The sequence below is a fragment of the Hyperolius riggenbachi genome, chromosome 4 (assembly GCF_040937935.1).
Source record: "Hyperolius riggenbachi isolate aHypRig1 chromosome 4, aHypRig1.pri, whole genome shotgun sequence".
Lineage (NCBI taxonomy): Eukaryota > Metazoa > Chordata > Amphibia > Anura > Hyperoliidae > Hyperolius > Hyperolius riggenbachi.
This window is the reverse complement of record NC_090649.1, coordinates 479,840,323-479,859,367: the sequence shown is the minus strand read 5'-3', so window position 1 is coordinate 479,859,367 and position 19,045 is coordinate 479,840,323. Positions and strand designations below refer to the sequence as shown.

General features: G+C 45.9%; 1 protein-coding gene across 2 annotated transcripts in view; it reads left to right on the top strand.

Annotated features, from left to right (window-relative positions):
* PKDCC (protein kinase domain containing, cytoplasmic) overlaps nt 1–19,045 on the top strand; it is a 155,343-nt gene that overhangs the window by 93,250 nt on the left and 43,048 nt on the right. For both annotated transcript variants that reach the window (XM_068232967.1, XM_068232965.1), the window contains exons 2-3: nt 9,323–9,445; nt 12,102–12,373. In XM_068232967.1, coding sequence (XP_068089068.1) covers nt 9,323–9,445; nt 12,102–12,373 — 395 coding nt within the window. The remainder of the gene's footprint in view (nt 1–9,322; nt 9,446–12,101; nt 12,374–19,045) is intronic.

Genomic DNA, 19,045 nt, shown 5'->3' with positions numbered 1-19,045 from the left:
TGGGTCTTGTTCACATTGCGTTCCGTTCGCTTTTCCGTCCACGTTGGGCGTTTTTTGTGGCTTTTTAATATCCGATTCCCAGCGATTACCTGCGCGCTGGTTTTTCTTTAAAGGTTATTATGCTGTTGCTTATCTTTTAGCGCAGAGAGTAAGTTCTGGGTTAGTTTAAAGGACAACTGTAGTGAAAAGAATATGGAGGCTGCCATATTTATTTCCTTTTAAGCTATACCACTTGCCTGGCAGCCCTGCTGATGTATTTGGCTACAGTAGTGTCTGAATCACACACCAGAAACAAGCGGCGTAGTGGTTAGCTCTCTCACCTTGCAGCACTGTGTCCCCGGTTCAAATCCCAGCTGAGACACTATCAGCACAGAGTTTGTATGTTTCCTGTGTGTCTGTGTGGGTTTCCTCCGGGCACCCTGGTTTCCACCCACATCCAAAAACATACAGATAAGTTAATTGGCTTCCCCCTAAATTGTCCCTAGACTACAATACATACTCTATACATACATAAAACATGTGACTATGGTAGTTATAAGATTGTGAGCTCCTCTGAGGGACAGTTAAAGTGACACTGAAGTGAAAAAAGTGAAAAAAAAGTTACGATATAATGAACTGTATGTGTAGTACGGATAATTAGTAGAACATTAGTAGTGAAAAGAAAATAGTCTCATTTTTATTTTCAGTTATATATATATTTTTTATAACATTACATTGCTCTCTAATATTTGCAATTTAAACACTACACTCAGCATTCTAAATGATTTCACAGAGCAGGCTTATGAACATTTGAACTTTATTCTGCAGAAGAAAAAAAAAAACACAGTGACAGACAGTTGAGATAATAAACTTCAGAAGACAGAGCTCTCTGCACCTTTGAAAGTCATGGAGCTCAATGGCTCTTTTGCATACGTAACAACTGGAGTTTCTTAACTCTTCCTGTACTGGAAACAATATTAGACTTGTATCTTTGCTGCTAATGTTTTATTTCTTAGTTGTACTACACATACAAATCATCATATCATAAGTTTATTTTTACTTCAGATTCCCTTTAAGTGACAAGACTATATATTCTGTACAGTGCTTCGGCAGATGTTGGCGCTATATAAATAATAATAATAAAAGAATTATACAAGGGTGGCTGGTGGGTCTTTGGGTAGGTGCGAGTCCAGTACGGCACAACAGCCATTTTGCGTCATGCCACACTTGTTCGCATGCTTGACTGGACCCAATTACTGAGTTGAGTCAGCAGGGCTGATGCTTGCATAGGGTCAAAATTGGCAATTGCCCAGGGCATCAAGCTCCTAGAGGCCCCACAAGTCAGGGACTGTTTAGGTTACAAGTTTACTGTCCATACAGTATGAAAATGTAAGGGGGGGATTTGAACTATAGGCAGGGCTAGGTTTCCATAGCTCCCAACTGTCCCTCTTTCGGAGGGACAGTCCCTCTTTTGGAGCCCTGTCCCTCTGTCCCTCTTTTCTCCTCATTTGTCCCTCTTTTTATGTAAATATATATATATTTCTCTACTAAAAAATGTGTTTGATTGACTCTTAACTTTATTCCCATCCTTTAAATTGATATACAACTAATTTTAAAATGTTAATATGAAAGAAAATGAACCAGGATAGAAAGGACCAGTGTGGTTTGAATTATAAAACACCATATTTTTCTTATAAAATCATTATGGTATGCGTGAACAGGGGTGTGGCGTGTGGTGTGGCGTGGTCAGGGGCGTGGCTTAAGTGTCCCTCTTTCTCATCTCAAAAAGTTGGGAGGTATGGTATGGGTTTCTCAATACACAGAGAACAATCAGCCCAGCATACAATTATTGTTATTGGTCGCAGAGCAGAGCACAGTCTCTCCACAACAGGCCCAGTCCTGTGTAAATGTTTATATGGTAACATTTTATTGATGATCACAAGCTCCCGGACACCCTGAGATTAAGCAAACTTAATAACTGTGATAAGAAGGCCGCTTTTCTTTATTGCTGTCATTCCATGTGAATGTGGAGTTTACAGCAGCGATGCCAGAGAATGATGAAGTAAATACTGTAGTGTGTGTCTGTCAGGGTGCTCTGCTCATTATCTCAGTGCGGTTATTGTCCTTATATTTATACTGTCTCACAGGATATTTATCTTCCTCTGTGTTTACACCCTTTATACGTTGCTGTGTGCGGTTTTATGGGCACAGGGCCCGCTGATAAGCGGAGTTCTCACACCATCCACTTCCTGTGTGGAGAATATCTGGCAGGACGTTGAACTTTCCTATCTTCTTTTAACTGTGAGAGAAATAATATAAAATGTATAGAACTTAAGGCAAATCATATAAAAGCATACTTGTGCTCACATGCATATCCCTGTAAAGTTGTCATATTGTTTTTTTCTTCATTCTGCTAAATGCAATCTGTCTTTTTACTGAGTTACCACACACCAGCAAGGCCAGATTTATACTTTTTCCACCACTAGGCCAACATACTACTAACATACCACTAATAATGTGATAGGCTAAAAGGGAGATTCTGGGTGCTTGGCAGTTGGAAACAGCTGTTATTTCCCACAATGCAACAAAGGCTTAGAGACAGGAAACTGTCAGGACCTTGGTCTTGACATCACACTGTGGAAGGGGTTACCTCATAATATCAGCCATACAGATGTCCCTGATGATCTATGTGAGAAAAGGTAAAGATTTCTCATGGGAAAGGGGGTATTGGCTACTGATTGGGATTCAATCCTTGGTTTCAGTTCCTCTTTAAAGAGAATCTGTATTGTTAAAATCGCACAAAAGTAAACATACCAGTGTGTTAGGGGACATCTCCTATTCTAGAGTGACCATATTTTTGTGGGTCCAACCTGGGACGGGGAGGGGGAGCGGCGCGCGCAGCGCGCCGCGGCGAAAAGTGGGAAGGAGTGAGGAGCGTGCAGTGGCGAAGACTGGGGGAGGGGGGCTGCGGCGCGCGCAGCGCGGCGCGCCGAAAAATGGGCGTGGCCATGACATTGTATGGGCGGAGCTAACGTAATGATGTAACAGCGAGGCATAAGAAAGCAGTGTTTACGCCATGATGTGGACAAATGAGACTTTGTATCATGGGTGTGCAGAAACTGTGTGATGCTAATAGTATACCGTAACCACAAAGCAGCAAACATAGCCATCTATGACCATTAAATAATAAATGCAGTAACAGTTACCCCGGACACCAGAAAATAAACGCAATAGGCAACATGTCAGTATAAAATAAATGCAATGCGGGCAAACATGTCAGTATAAAATAAACGCAATGCGGGCAACATGTCAGTACAAAATAAACGCAATGCGGGCAAACATTTCACCAGAAAAGAAACGCACTGCGGCCAAACATTTCACCAGAAAAGAAACGCAATGCGGGCAAACATTTCGCCAGAAAAGAAACGCACTGCGGGCAAACATTTCGCCAGAAAAGAAACGCAATGCGGGTAAACATTTCGCCAGAAAAGAAACGCACTGCGGGCAAACATTTCACCAGAAAAGAAACGCACTGCGGCCAAACATTTCACCAGAAAAGAAACGCAATGCGGGCAAACATTTCGCCAGAAAAGAAACGCACTGCGGGCAAACATTTCGCCAGAAAAGAAACAATGCGGGCAAACATTTCACCGGAAAAGAAACAATGCGGGCAAACATTTCACCTGGAAAAGAAACAATGCGGGCAAACATTTCACCTGGAAAAGAAACAATGCGGGCAAACATTTCACCAGAAAAGAAACAATGCGGGCAAACATTTCACCTGGAAAAGAAACAATGCGGGCAAACATTTCACCTGGAAAAGAAACAATGCGGGCAAACATTTCACCTGGAAAAGAAACAATGCGGGCAAACATTTCACCAGAAAAGAAACAATGCGGGCAAACATTTCACCTGGAAAAGAAAGCATTTACTCACCTGGCAGAAGTGTCCGGCCTCTGGCGCGCTGCTCCGTCCCGGGACCGTCTTGTTCCTCCTGCTCTGGTCTCCCGCGCTGACAGGGCTACGGCAAGATGGCGCCCGAAGCCCTGTACTAGTGACACAAATAAGTCTCCAGTACAGGGCTCCGGCAGCCATCTTGCCGTAGCCCTGCTCGCCTGCTGGTGTCGGAAACAGACACCGGAAGAGGAGGCTGGAGCGGGGCTGCGGGCAATGAACTGGCACGGCGTCTATAGACGCCACTGCCAGTTCATTGAGGAGAGAGTGGCCAGAGTCCCGAGGCCGGGACGTCCCGCTGCTCAAAGCGGGACGTTTCCCGGGACCTCATTAAGCCTGGGACAGCGGACCCCGAATCCGGGACGTGTCCCGGGCAATCCGGGACGTCTGGTCACTCTACTTTAAACAGTTTAGGTTCCCTTTAAACAGCGGGGGGCGGGGCAGACTGCGGCGGGAATCCAGTTGTTAGCCAATTCAATGCAGGCAGAAGACAGGGAGGGAGGGGAGCAGTAGCAGCAGGGCAGAGCAGGGCGGCGGGGGGCCGAGGACGGAACACTGATGTCACATACTCCCGCAGCTGGGACGTCCTGCATCTAAAAGTGGGACTTTTCCTGGGACCCAAGCCAGCCTGGGACAGGGGACCCCGAATCTGGGACCCGTCCCAGGTAATCTGGGACGTATGGTCACTCTACCTATTCCCCTCTATCACAATTTCACCGCTCCCCGCCGCATTAAAAGTGGTTAAAAACTGTTTTAAAAAGTTTGTTTATAAACAAACAAAATGGCCACCAAAACAGGAAGTAGGTTGATGTACAGCATGTCCACACATAGAAAATACATTCATACACAAGCAGGCTGTATACACCCTTCCTTTTGAATCTCAAGAGATCATTTGTGTGTTTCTTTCCCCCCTGAGGGGGGAGTTCATAGCAGAACCACAACACTGAAGAACTTGGCAGCCTTCCAGACACAGGCTGACAAGTCTGACAAGGGAAAGATACATTGATTTATTACAGAGACTGTGATAGTACAAAGTGCTGCAGTAAGCCAGAACACATTAGAATAGCTTTTGGAACTTGTAGGATGATAAAAAACAGGATGCAATTTTTGTTACGGAGTCTCTTTGAAGAGACTCTGAAGCGAGAATAAATCTCGCTTCAGAGCTCATAGTTAGCAGGGGCATGTGTGCCCCTGCTAAACCGCCGCAATAGCGCCGCTAAACGGGGGTCCCTTGACCCCAAACCCCCCGCTGCGACACTTGGTCGCAGACTTGGTCACTCCTGGAGGCAGGGCTAACGGCTGCAGCCCTGCCTCCAGTCGCGTCTATCAGCGGCGCATCGCCGCCTTTCCCCCACCCCTCTCAGTGAAGGAAGACTGAGAAGGGTGGGGGAGAGGCGGAGATACGTGCTGACGTACGCGCGTGGGGCAGGGCTGCGGCGGTTAGCCCTGCCCCAACCAGGAAGCGCTCCCCCGCATTACGGAGGGGATTTGGGGGATCAGGGACCCCCGTTAAGCCCCTGCTATCTATGAGGTCTGAAGCGAGATTTATTCTCGCTTCAGACTCTCTTTAAAGGACCTCTGTTGCGAAAATCTTAAAATTTAAAATACATGTAAACATATACAAATACCAGAGTAAAATGAGCCATAAATTACTTTTCTCCTATGTAGGTGTCACTAAAGGTGGCCATACACTCATTAGATTATCAGCAGATAGATCATCAGATAGATTTCTGATCTATCTGATGTGTTTAAGGTGGCCATACACTGGTCGATTTGCCATCAGATTCGACCAACAGATAGATCCCTCTCTGATCGAATCTGATCAGAGAGGGATCGTATGGCCACCTTTACTGCAAACAGATTGTGAACCGATATCAGCCTGAAACCGATCACAATCTGTGGTGGTGGTGCTGCCGCTGCCCCCGCCCCCCTGCATACATTACCTGATCCGGCCGGCACGTGTCCCCCGGTCTCCACTGTCTTCTTCTCGGCTCCAGGGCTCTAGCTTTACTTTACTTCCTGTCCGAGGAAGTTTAAACAGTAGAGGGCGCTCTACTGTTTAAACTTCCTGTCGGGACAGGAAGAAGTGAAGCCTGCCGGAGCCCAGCGGAGAAGGAGTAGCGGTGACAGAGGCAATACGCGCCGGCCGGATCAGGTAATGTATTGCCGCTAGGGTCGGTCGTCAGACATTGGAACGCCACTATTGACGCACTCACAACCTGCAGGCGTTCGAGTAAAATCTTGCGCGCGGACGGATCGACGGAAACGATCAATTTCGGATGGAAATCGATCGTTCGGTCGGCGTTTGCACAACGATTTCACAGCAGATTGGATCACAGTGATCGAATCTGCTGTATATCGGCGGGAAATAGTATAAGTGTATGGGTTTTAGGAACATTTTTTACAAACAGATTTCCACTAGATTTCAGTATGAAATCTATTGAAAATCGATCTGATGGTACTTTTTTGCCATCAGATTTCCATTAGGTCTAATGCAAAACGATAAGCAATCTCTACAGATCGACCTAGATTTTTCAGTATGTCAGATCGATCAAAATCGGTTGCAAATCGATCGATCAATCGATTTGCGATAGATCGATTTCGATCGATCGGCCACTAATCATCTCAGTGTATGGGCCCCTTTACAGTAAGTAGTGGAAATCTGACATTACCAACAGATTTTGGTCTAGCCCATCTTTTAATGGGGGGGGGTCTCAGGGTTTTCTTTATTTTTAAAAGCACTTAGTGAATGGCAGTTTCTCCGTCCAACTGCCAAAATAGTGTACGGTGAGCAGGGAGGCTGGCCAGCATCTTTGTTTAAATCTTTTTCAGGGAATGTCTTTATAAAGAATAAAGGCCATGCTGAGAATCCCCTATGGAGAGATGGACTTACCCAAAATCTGTCTTTTATGTCAGATTTCTACTACCTGCTGTAAGTGACAGCAACATAGGAGAAAAGTAATTTATGGCTCATTTTACTCTGAAAGAAATGTACTTCTTATTTGTATGTGTTTTACATTTTAAGATTTTTGCGACCGTTCCTCTTTTAACCACTTGAGGACCCACCCTTTACCCCCCCTTAAGGACCAGCGCTGGTTTGAGTGATCTGTGCTGGGTGGGCTCTGCAGCCCCCAGCACAGATCAGGGTGCAGGCAGGGAGATCAGATTGCCCCCCTTTTTTCCCCCCTATGGGGATGATGTGCTGGGGGGGTCTGATCTCTCCTGCCTGCTGTGGGTGGCGGGGGGGGGGGCACCTCAAAGCCCCCCTCCGCGGCGAAATCCTCCCCCTCCCTCTCCTACCTGGCCCCCTCCTGGAGATCCGGCTGCACAGGACGCTATCCGTCCTGTGCAGCCAGTGACAGGCTGTCTCCTGTCACATGGCGGCGATCCCCGGCCGCTGATTGGCCGGGGATCGCCGATCTGCCTTACGGCGCTGCTGCGTAGCAGTGCCGTACAAATGTAAACAAAGCGGATTATTTCCGCTTGTGTTTACATCTAGCCTGCGAGCCGCCATCGGCGGCCCGCAGGCTATTCACGGAGCCCCCCGCCGTGATGTGACAGGAAGCAGCCGCTCGTACGAGCGGCTGCTTCCTGATTAATTAGGCTGCAGCTGGCGACGCAGTACTGCGTCGCTGGTCCTGCAGCTGCCACTTTGCCGACGCACGTTATGAGTGTGCGGTCGGCAAGTGGTTAAGAGCTGGCATCTGAGTTGATTTACTCGTTACTTAGTAAACTGAGGCTTAATGGCGCTGTCCTCTGGCTAATGTACTTTCTATTTACTCTATCCAAAAGTGTGAAGTGCAAATGCAATGCTATTACTTTCTGTCAACACCATTTGCATCGCCGTGTGACTGTTATTAGTGTAACTATCATTAAACGCATGACTTGCAATGCATCGCACCACCATGGTGATAATGGAGCAGAAGTACCATTTAAATTCCTGAATAAAGTTTTATGTGGAAGCAGGTGAGAGTGAGAGACGAGCTCTGATGGTAAGAGGTTTATTGTGGTCTGTAAGGCAGGATTCACTCTTGGTCAGAACAGCGGACATTATCACATATCGCAAAACACTGTGGCCGCACTCCCAATGGGACCTCTGTCTTGAAAACCTGTAAAATGTAAAATACGTGTAAACACATACAAATAAGACGTATGTTTCTTCCAGAGTAAAATGAACTATAAATTACTTTCCTTTCCATTTCCATAGCAGCATTACTAGGGGTGTTAGTCCTGCCTCCTAACCCCTACAGGGCCTGTCAGTATAAATCTTTAGGCCCGCCCCCCCCCCCTTTTTTTTCCCAGTCCTACAGAACTGACACTTTTTTTAATTTTAGATTAAGTTTAATATCATTTTTTTTCTTTTTGGTTTACAGACTTCATTTTTTTCTTTTTGCGTTTTCTTTTTTTTTTGCCTACCTGCTGTATTTTGCAGCCATCACACATTTTCCTCACTGCGCGAAGCCCCTCTGTTTGATTTTAACTAGATCTAAGCAGAAGGTTTCCCCCTCTTTCTCGTTGGTCTTTCTGGGGGTCCTTTTCGTTTAGTGTGCTCGGAGCGGAGCCCGCTGTAAATCAGCGCGGAATTGAGTGGGCAGCAGTGAAGCCGGAGTGCGCTCCACGTTGGCACGCACGGAACTTCCGGAGGAGGATACCACGGGATATAAACTTCCGGGGAACGGCGCAGTGGCGCAGTTTACACAGAGGATGCCGGACAGCTTCCCTAACACACTCGCCTGGAAGAAATTGTGTCCCTCCCTCTTTGTGTATGATATAGTTAGATCCCCATAGTAATGCTGCCATGGAAACGGAAAGGAAAACAGAAAATTATATACTTACCTATCAGTAATTTTCCTTTCCTTTTCAATCCCGGCAGCATACAGAGCTCCCACCCTACATAGTTCAGTTAATTGGTGGGACTATCAAAAAAAGCACCTTGCAGGCCTAAAGATTTATACTGACAGGTCCTGTAGGGATTAGAAGGAGGGACTAACCCCCGTAGTAATGCTGCCATGGATCTTGAAAGGAAAGGAAAATTACCGATAGGTAAGTATACAATTTTCTGTTTTTTTCCCCATGTTTTTCCTATGTTGCTACATTACTATGTTGATACAAGTACCACAGTAGGTAATAGAACTTGTATTATTTGTACTGGCTTCAGAACTCTCAGTAACCAAACATTCCACAGAGATCACCTGACGGGACTAAAGTTGTTGTGACAAATGTCAGAATGTAAATCAGGGTGAGGAAAGATTTTACAATGGGCAAACACTGACTAAATAATTATGTAAAAAAATAATTTAATTCATTGCATAATTTTAACTATAGGTTCTCTTTAAGTTTTAGTTCTGCGTATTTATATGTTCTTATCACCATGTTTGTCTTGTTTCAGCTCCATGGCTACTGCTATCAGGACAGCAATGACATAGCTGACACCCTGACCACCATCACGGAGCTGGGCTCCCCTCTGGAGATGATACAACTGCTGCAGTCTTCCTGGGAAGACAGATTCCGAGTAAGTAATAGTTTTTAGCAGTGATGAGCGCAAATTTCGTATAATCGTAATTGTGCATCAAAATTAGGAATTAGGAAGTACAGTGTTTTCCCCAGAATTTTTTTCCAGCTGGGTGGCATGAAAAATTACCCGGGTGGGACGTGATTAGAGAATGCAGACAAGGTGCTTCTGTGCGCAACTCTGCTTACAGCAGAGGAGGAGGTGAGCGGATGACAGCCGGGTGCTCATTAAAACTAGCCGGGTGGAGCACCCGGCTAAAAGATCCTGGGGAGAACACTGAAGACCTTTTGAGAAAATCGATTTTAAGAAATGCAAAAGAGAATGGTTTTTAAAATGTCTTTCTTCTGAGCTTAAAAAACATGTTTCCTTTGAGTTTTTAAAATAAATTTTCTCAAAAACTACAAGGTATTTTTGAAAACATTTTGCCTTGTTCCCACCCTTCAACTTAAAGTGGACCCATATTAAAAATACAAGATTTCAGAAATAAAATCTATTTTCTAAATTGTAATAATAAATAGCAGCCTTTTTTCAGCTGCATGATGACAAATCTAAAATATTTGACATTTATTGGAGGAACCCCTCCCTTCCTTTCATATTGCCGGGACAGAATCCGGCAGACTGGTGGAGTAGGTGGTGTCTGGCAAAGGAGGAATTGCTAATGGCTGCCACCTGTATAACCCTAGTTATGAAAAGAGAAGGGTGAAAAGCATGCACTGAAATGCTCATAGGCTTGAAGGAGTGTTTATTTATCTATGTATATGTCAGAGTCGTGCAACTAAATATTTTGAATGAATACAATGTTTGGTTTGGGTCTGCTTTAACATACATGTATGGAGCAAATGACACAAAAATTACGTGAAATTATGAACGGATTACACAAAATCAGTTTTGTATAGCCATATTTGCGAAAATGTATGTGAAATTTTGCATAATCGCATAGATTACAAACATAGATTACGAACATAGTACTTGTCATTAGTACATTTTACTTATTCTGCTGTCTCTTCCACACACAGCAGCCCCTGATATGTAGACTTTCTGTTCCATTTGCAGTATTGACTTTCCTCCATGTGTACAGAGTCTCTGACCCTCTGTGTCTTATCAGAACTGTCAGCTGCTTTCTACGTAATGCAACTGGCAGCAAAAGCCAACAGTCACACTTGTAACCTCCACATAGATGAAATTAAAATTTCTAACTTTTTCCTGATGCCCACCCCTAACCTTGCATCTGGTGTCTAACCCTAAACCTACCATCAAGTGCCTAAACTTAATTTGTACCTGGACCCTAACCCAACATCCCCTCTACTGCGTAACCTTAAAGGATACCCGAAGTGACATGTGACATGATGAGATAGACATGGGTATGTACAGTGCCCAGCACACTAATAACTATGCTGTGTTCCTTTTTTTTTTTCTCTGCTTGAAAGAGTTAATTATCAGGTATGTAAGTGGCTGAGTCAGTCCTGACTCAGACAGGAAGTGATTACAATGTGAGCCTCACTGATAAGAAATTCCAAATAAAAAACTCTTTCCTAGCAGAAAATAGATTCTGAGAGCAGGAAAGAGATACAAAGGGACAGTAGTTCATAAATTTTAGCTCTGGCATACTTAAATGAATGTGTCATTGAGCAAAAACAATAAATCAGTTAAAACTTAAAAAGTAGATTTAAACATAAAATAAAACTGTGGAATATCTTAAGTCCCTTTTATGTGAAGGAAGATAGATAAAATCATTTATTTCATTAGTTTGTTTTCGCTTCAGGTGTCCTTTAATAAACCCCTCCTGTGCCTGTCCCTTATTTCCACCCTGTTGCATAATTCTAACCAACTCCAGTGCTTATCTCTAATCTCCCCTTGGTGCATACCCATACTCTTACACCTTAACCTCTTCCTCGTCCCTGACCCCAAGATTCACTCCAGAGACTGAGCCTAATGTCCTCTCCAGGGCCTTACCCTGACTGCCCCTTGATGTGTAACCTTAATCTCACACCTTAACCTCTCCCTGGTGCCTGACCCCAACCTCTACTCCTGTAAATGACCCTAATGCACTCTGCAATGCCTAACCCTAACTACCTAACTGCCTTCCTGCTGTCATCTTACCCTAACCAATTCCAGTGTTCAATTCTAACCTCCCCTTGGTGCCTAACCTTAACATTTCCCTTGTGCTCAGCCTTGACCAACCTCTCACTGCATAATCTAAAACAGAAACTTTTCAGCATGGGGGTCAGGTGCTCTATTCATTCTAATGGAGTAGCCTCCTTACCAAGAACAGGTGGTGGATCTATGGCTTCTATGTTTCTATGTGCACCACCCCTTTGACCACAGATTATGTGGACTTAGATCTCTTGTCCTAAGGACGCCCTAAAGGATGATTTTGTCCCCCCTACTGCATAATTCTAACCACTTCCTGTGCTTATCTCTAATCTCCCCTTTGTGCGTAACCCTAATCTCACCCTGGTGCCTGTCCCTCAACCTCCACTCCTATAACTGACCTCAATGTCCTAGACTATGTGGACTTTGCAGATCTCTTGTCCTAAGGACGCCCCGGAGGATGGTTTTGCCGACCCTACTGCTCTCGGTTTTGCTGTAAGGCAACATAATTTAGTACTTATGAACATAACGAGAGAACTGATCGTTCCTCCCTTGTACTTTGCAGATCTGCCTGAGCTTAGTGCGGCTGTTACATTACTTGGCACACTCCCCTCTTGGCTCCATCACCCTTTTGGATTTTCGCCCTCGCCAGTTCGTAATCATTGACGGTGAACTGAAAGTAACGGACTTGGACGATGCCAGCATGGATGAAACACCGTGCAGCGGCAATGATAACTGCTTCATGGAGTTCCCGGCCAGAAACTTCACGCTGCCGTGCTCTGTGGAAGGCAGATGTCAAAACATGAACGAGAAGAGGAACCTCTACAATGCCTACAGGTATGCCTTAAAGGGCTATTAAACCTAGACCGAAAAAGTTACAAAATGTGAAAGAGAGACCTTCGTGGGGCTGGCCATACCTACTGTGGGACGATATGAGAAATCTCTCCAAGACAGCGCACTCTAGAGTCATCTAAAAGCAAACTGCAGGTTTGCTAAACCTAGAGTGGACCTAAAGGGTAAAAATAAATTCCATGCAGTCAGCATAGTCCGTAGAAGGTATACTAGCGTAGCATGTATCAATGTTTAAAAACTGGCCTTTTGTCCCAGAAAATACAGGTTGTTGTTTAGCCATGCCCCCTCCTGAAAAGCTGCCATGGCAGTTTCCTACCATTGCAAAGGCTTCTAAGAGATCTCACCATAGGAGGGAGGGAGGTAGCTCACAGTGACACACTATGGCATCTACCAGAACTACCACAGTGTTTCTCTCCTGCTTAATACCAGGATCCTCAGCAATCCGGGGCACTTTTGAGCTCTGCAGTCGGAGAATGGGTGTGGCCATGCACCATAATGTGGGTGTGGTCATGGGTGGAGCCAGATTTACATGAATTTAACAGCAGTCCAAGTAGGCCTGCCCTGCAAAAAGTTGGATGAAGCCCACTCTCTAGTAATACAAAAATAACTAAATAAAAAAATGCAGCATATCACATAAATAGTCAGTGTTACTTACACATAACTAGGCAGAGTTACCTGGCCACTAAGGCACCGCAGTTGATTCTGCCTGGGGGACATCCAAGACACCCCAGAATTGATCCGGGGCACATGCCACTGATCTTTGGGACTAGCGACGTCCCTGCTTAATACAGAAATCACCTGTTACTGCAAAGGGTAAAACGAGGCAGAAATGTCTTAAAAAAAGTGTCACTCTGACCATTTTTCGCTTTGAAATTTACACTCTAAGTCTGCTTTAATAGAAAAATCAATGCAACAGCATAAGAGTCCAGCAGCCAGGAAAAATTGCTCTTCACAATAGAGCCGTAAAATAGTGAAATTATCCCTGAAAACCCTAATTTCAAACTACTCACACTCAAAATGCCCACCACTAATGATGTTAGCTACGAGTATGTAGATACTTGTAATCGAAATTTAAATTAGATATCTAACTTACCTATGCTGCCGCCTATATCCAATGTGCTCCACTCGCGGTCTACATAACTCCACTACATCCTCCTTCTGGGTTTTCCCCAAAAATACAAAAAGTTGGTAAAAAAAAAAAAAGTTTTGCCAAGTATTTTCTTGCTTGCTGGTGGCTTAAAAGGCACTACATTGATAATATGTAAAAATATCACCTAGCAGAAAAAGTTAATTGCATAAGGGCCCAGGTCTCATATGCATATGGGGCAGTGCACTCCAAGCATATACATCTACTTTGTAAATGTTTAAACATAAAATAATAAAAAATGCAATATCTAAAAAAAAAGGGCATTTTTTTAAGTAGGAGGATATATACAGTTGTGGATCTCACCAGTTTATTTTCACTTTGGGCTTAACCTCCCTAGCGTTTTCGACGAGCTAGGCTCGTCCAGAGACGCCGGAGGTCACCGCTCAGGCCCCGCTGGGCCGATTTGAATAATTTTTTTTTAAAACACGCAGCAAACACTTTGCTTGCTGCGGGTTGTGTCCGATCGCCGCCGCCCGCCGCAGATCCGCCGCTATCCGCCGCGATGCAGGGCCCCCCCAGGCGAGACCCCGTGCGCTGCCTGGCCAATCAGTGCCAGGCAGCGCTGAGGGGCGGATCGGGTCTCCCTGTGACGTCACGACGTCGATGACGTCACGACGTGCGTCGTCATGGTGACGGGGGAAGCCCTCCTGGAAATCCCGTTCAGAACGGGATTTCCGGATGGGAGATTGCGTCGGCGGGGATCGGAGGGGTAGGAGGGACGCCGCAGGGAGGGGGGAATCATGTAGCTAACGCTAGGCTAGCTACATGATATATTTAAAAAACAAATTGCAAAAAAATTGTTCCCGCGGCCGCAGGGCCGCGGGAATCAGAACGCCAGGCAGGTTAAGTGATTTATTTTTTTCAAAAAAGCCACTTGCCTAGCCATTTTGCTGACTGTGCGCCTCATTTTTTTTTTAATTTCCAACTTAAAACAAGTATGCAGGTAGCGTATTCCCACTCAAGCGAAGTCCACCTGCTGCATGCTTGTTCCAGGTGTGTGACTCCAGTACCACTGAAGCCGAAAGATCATCCTGACAGCCAGGCAACTGGTATTTTTATAGAAGGAATTAAAGATTGCAGCCTCCATATTCCTTTTAGTATACGTACCCTTTAGGGCAGGGCTGTGGAGTCGGTACAAAAATCTTCCGACTCCAACTCCGACTCCAGGTGCCCAAAATGGCTCTGACTCCGACTCCTCGACTCCGACTCCTTAGTCTAATACTTAACAGGGATGTGGACTTTGCACAAAAATCATCCGACTCCGACTCCTCAGTTTATGAAATGTCCGACTCCAACTCCGAACTTCGAGTGCCCAAAATTGCCTCGACTCCAACTCCGACTCCACAGCCCTGATTTAAGGTAATGATTGTTTCACATTGAGGCCTTTTCTCAAGTATAGGGTGAATGGGGTACGTCTGTATTAATATTATTTAGTATTTATATAGCGCGGACATCTTCCGCAGCGCTGTACAAAGTACAGAGTGTCACTTAACTGTCCCTCAAAGGAGCTCACAATATAATCCCTACCATAGCCACTATGTCTATGTATGTATCGTGTAGTGTATGTATCGTAGTCTAAGGCCAATTTTGGGGGAAGACAATTAACTTATCTGTATGTTTTTGGGATGTGGGAGGAAAATGGAGTGCAGTGTTCTCCCCAGAATTTTTTTCCAGCCGGGTGGCATGAAAATGTAGCTGGGTGGGGCGTGAAGAAAGAATGCAGGGCCAATGCTTTTCTGCACATTTCTGCTTACAGCAAAGGTGGAGTTGAGCCGATGACAGCCGGGTGCTCACCAAAACTAGCCGGGTGGAGCACCCGGCTAAAAGAGCCTGGGGAGAACACTGGAGTGTCTGGAGGAAACCCACACAAACACAGGGGGAACAAACAAACTCCATACAGATAGTGCCCTGGCTGGGATTCAAACCAGCGCCCCAGCGCAGCAAGGCAAGAGTGCTAACCGCTACACCACCCTGCTGCCCACTACGTGCTGCTGTGTATGTGCCATGAACAGAGAAAAATCATCCACCAGTTAGCCTAAGCAGGTGCTTGGGGCTTAGTGGGTATCAATGGGGCCCGCCTGCCACCTTCTTTGACCTCTATCCACTTCAATTTACCAAAAGGACCACAAGTGGGGGCCCAAATCTTCTACTTTGCCTAGGGCCCTATTACATCTCAATCCATCTCCGGCCTTGAATAGGGGTAATCTTTATCCTTTTCCTCTGCTTACACGTCTGTCACACAGTAGCTGTTCTTTACAAACCTGGTTCTGTTAGTCTGTAACATGAGATTATTAGACAGACAGTAATGGGGTCCCCAGTGTAAAATTTGAATAGGGGCCCATGGCTGAAAATGGCCAAAAAAGAACATGTGTATCAATTCGGGAATTATTAGCATCCATGATCTCAATAGTAAAGACAGTCAATATATTTTATTTATGAACTCCAAATATGCAACACGTTTTGCAGGTTTGATCCCGCTTCATCAGGCAATAACAACGGAGCAATAGCATATGTGGTCAGTAGAAGAGCCAGGCTTCCTAAGATGGACAGAGGTGCCTGGCTCTTCTACTGACCACATATGCTATTGCTCCGTTGTTATTGCCTGATGAATCGGGATCAAACCTGCGAAACGCGTTGCCTATTTGGAGTTCATAAATAAAATATATTGACTGTCTTTACTACAGTCATTGTGTGTCTACTTGGAGGAGGTAAGTCCACCACTACCTCCTCTATTTACCAAGAATTTGGTCTTTAAGCTCATTTAGCTTCCTTTTATCCTCTTGGCGCCTCTGTTCTCCTGCATAATATTGAGTCCACCCTGGGTGGAGGGTTGAACCCCCTTTTTTCTCATCTACAGAGAGCGACTTCTTATTCCTGAGTGGGGTCAGGAAAATCTCCCCACCTGCCTTTACAGTGGTTGCCTAATGGTAACCCTGGTTTGTGAGTATTAATATTTACTCTATCTAGTAACCATTTACCAGTACATATTACACTATTGGGCCTCTTGGTGTTCCTTGTTTTTATGATCTCATAAAACTGTATGCTGTTAAATAGAACCTTGGGCCCTTCAGGGGCTTCAGGCAGAAAACAGGGCCCCAGCATTTATGCATTGGCTTGATTATTTGATTTGATTTGAGTGCATATTGGCTTTTTATGATAGGTCTAATGGCCCTTTAAAGCTGTGACCAGCGTAGAACTCAAGTCCTCATGATTTAAGTTCGACCTTGTGAACTTTTCTTTTCTCCTTCTCTTAATCTGCCTTGTTTTCACAATCCCCTTTGAACTAACAGAAGCTTTCCTTGTTGCCCTAAATCTGTGTGTCCACAAAGGCCTAAGAGCTCAGCGTCCCGTCCCAGCCCAGGCCGGGCCTCTCTTCCTTTCAGGGCGCAGACAGCGTGGGCTGATTCATGACACGTCGCATTAATCTGCGGCCGATGATTCCAGCTAAACCGAAAGGCCGTGATGAGAATGAACCGCGTTAAACTGACTTCTGGCGGAAACTCTGCATTCATCTCAAGCCGACCGCTCGTAAATAGATTATAGGGGTACTTGGCAAACCATGACGTGTCAAAACTTCAGGCCGACAGATAAAGTTGGTACAAAGACAATGAGGGTTGAAAGTACAAATGGATTTTCATAAAATAATAAGGTCTTTAGTAAAAAGTAGAAAGGGGCACACAGTTAAAGAATACCTTAGCGCAAAAAGAATTTCATAACAGGGGGGAGCAGGCATGCTTGGTGGGCTCTCCTCATGCCCATCGCTCCCCCATTCTCCTACATCCCCTTCCGTTACTGCCTACCGACCCCGGAACTTACTTCCTGGTCGGGGGTGGTCACCGGCTGACTGCCAGGCGCTGCCGAGCGGTGCTCATCCTTTGATTGCATGCATGCAGCTGGGAGTGCTCTGCGCATCCGCTCTACGAAGCTGTGACATAGAGTGAATGCCCAGAGTGCTCCCGGCCATGAGCGCACAATCAAAGGACGCACGCTGCTCCCCCATTTTTTTATTATTTTTGCATTTAAAGGGACACTTAAGTAAAAAAAAAATGAGTTTTACTCACCCGGGGCTTCCAATAGCCCACTGCAGCTGTCCGGTGCCCTCGCCGTCTCCCTCCGATCCTCCTTGCCCCGCCGGCAGCCACTTCCTGTTTCGGTGACAGGAGCTGACAGGCTGGGGACGCGAGTGATTCTTCGCGTTCCTGGCCACAATAGTGCCATCTATGCTGCTATCCCTGTCGTCTCTTGTTCCCCTCGTTCCAGCGTTGTCACCCCCGCTGTGTGTGCTCGACCAACTGGTTGAATACATGTCTGTGAGCCCTTGGGAGGCTTCGGAAAGCACTCGTGTCCCTGAGTGCGTCTGAAGATACTGCACATGCGTGAGCGCACACACCAGGGCCAGATTTACCACAAGGCACCGTAGGCATGTGCCTACAGGCGCCTGATGATGGAAAGGTGGCTCATTCCCCTCTCTCCTTCCCTGTGCAGTGGGTCCAAGTCGAGTTTAAATGAGAGGCTACTCACCTGACTCTCAGCATTTCACTGATGAGATCTACCTGCAATCGGGGGAACCTCTAGCTACCTAATACTTTGGGTCACCTTTAGCTACTTAATGCTGAGAGAACCTCTGGCTACCTAATACTAAGGGGTACCTGTAGCTACCTATGCCAGGAAAGGGAAGTAAGGGAGAAGTGACAGCTGGGCCCACCAGCACACTTGCACTGTGGTTCGGTAGAGGTTTGTAGGCTCATGGCGGGCAAGTCTAGTGTGTCAGGAGCAGGGCCGTTTCTTGGGCACTGCGGGCCGGGCAGGGCGACTACCCTGGGCACAGACCGGCAAGTAGAAGAAGGGAGGCGAGGGGGGGGGGGTCTGACCCCCCCTCCCTGCTGAAGAGGTGAATCATCCCCGCCCACTGCCTCTAAGCTGGAGGGGGAGCGCACATGGGGGACCCAGGTGAGGGAGGGGGGGGGGGGGGTCCGACCCACCTCCCCGCTGATGGGGGACCCAGGTGAGGGAGGAGGGTTCTGACCCCCCTCCCCGCCACTGGGCCCAATACCCCCTCCTGCCCGCTACCCCCTTATGCTACGCCCCAGGTCGGCTAGTTTATAATAATATGGTAGGACTATGACTATGGTGGGAATTGCATTGTGAGCTCCTCTGAGGACAGTCAGTGACATGACTCTGTACTGTGTAATGTGCTGTGGAAGTTGTCAGAGCTATAGAAATACTACATAATAATAATATGGTGGGACATTAGACTATGACTATGGTAGGATTAGATTGTGAGCCCCTCTGAGGACAGTCAGTGACATGACTATATACTCTGTACAGTGCTGCAGAAGATGTCACTGATATATAAATACATAATAATAATATGGTAGGACATTAGACTATGACTATGGTAGGGATTAGAGTGTGAGCTCCTCTGAGGACACTCAGTGACATGACTATATACTCTGTACAGTGCTGCAGAAGATGTCAGTGCTATATAAATACATACTGATAGTATGGTA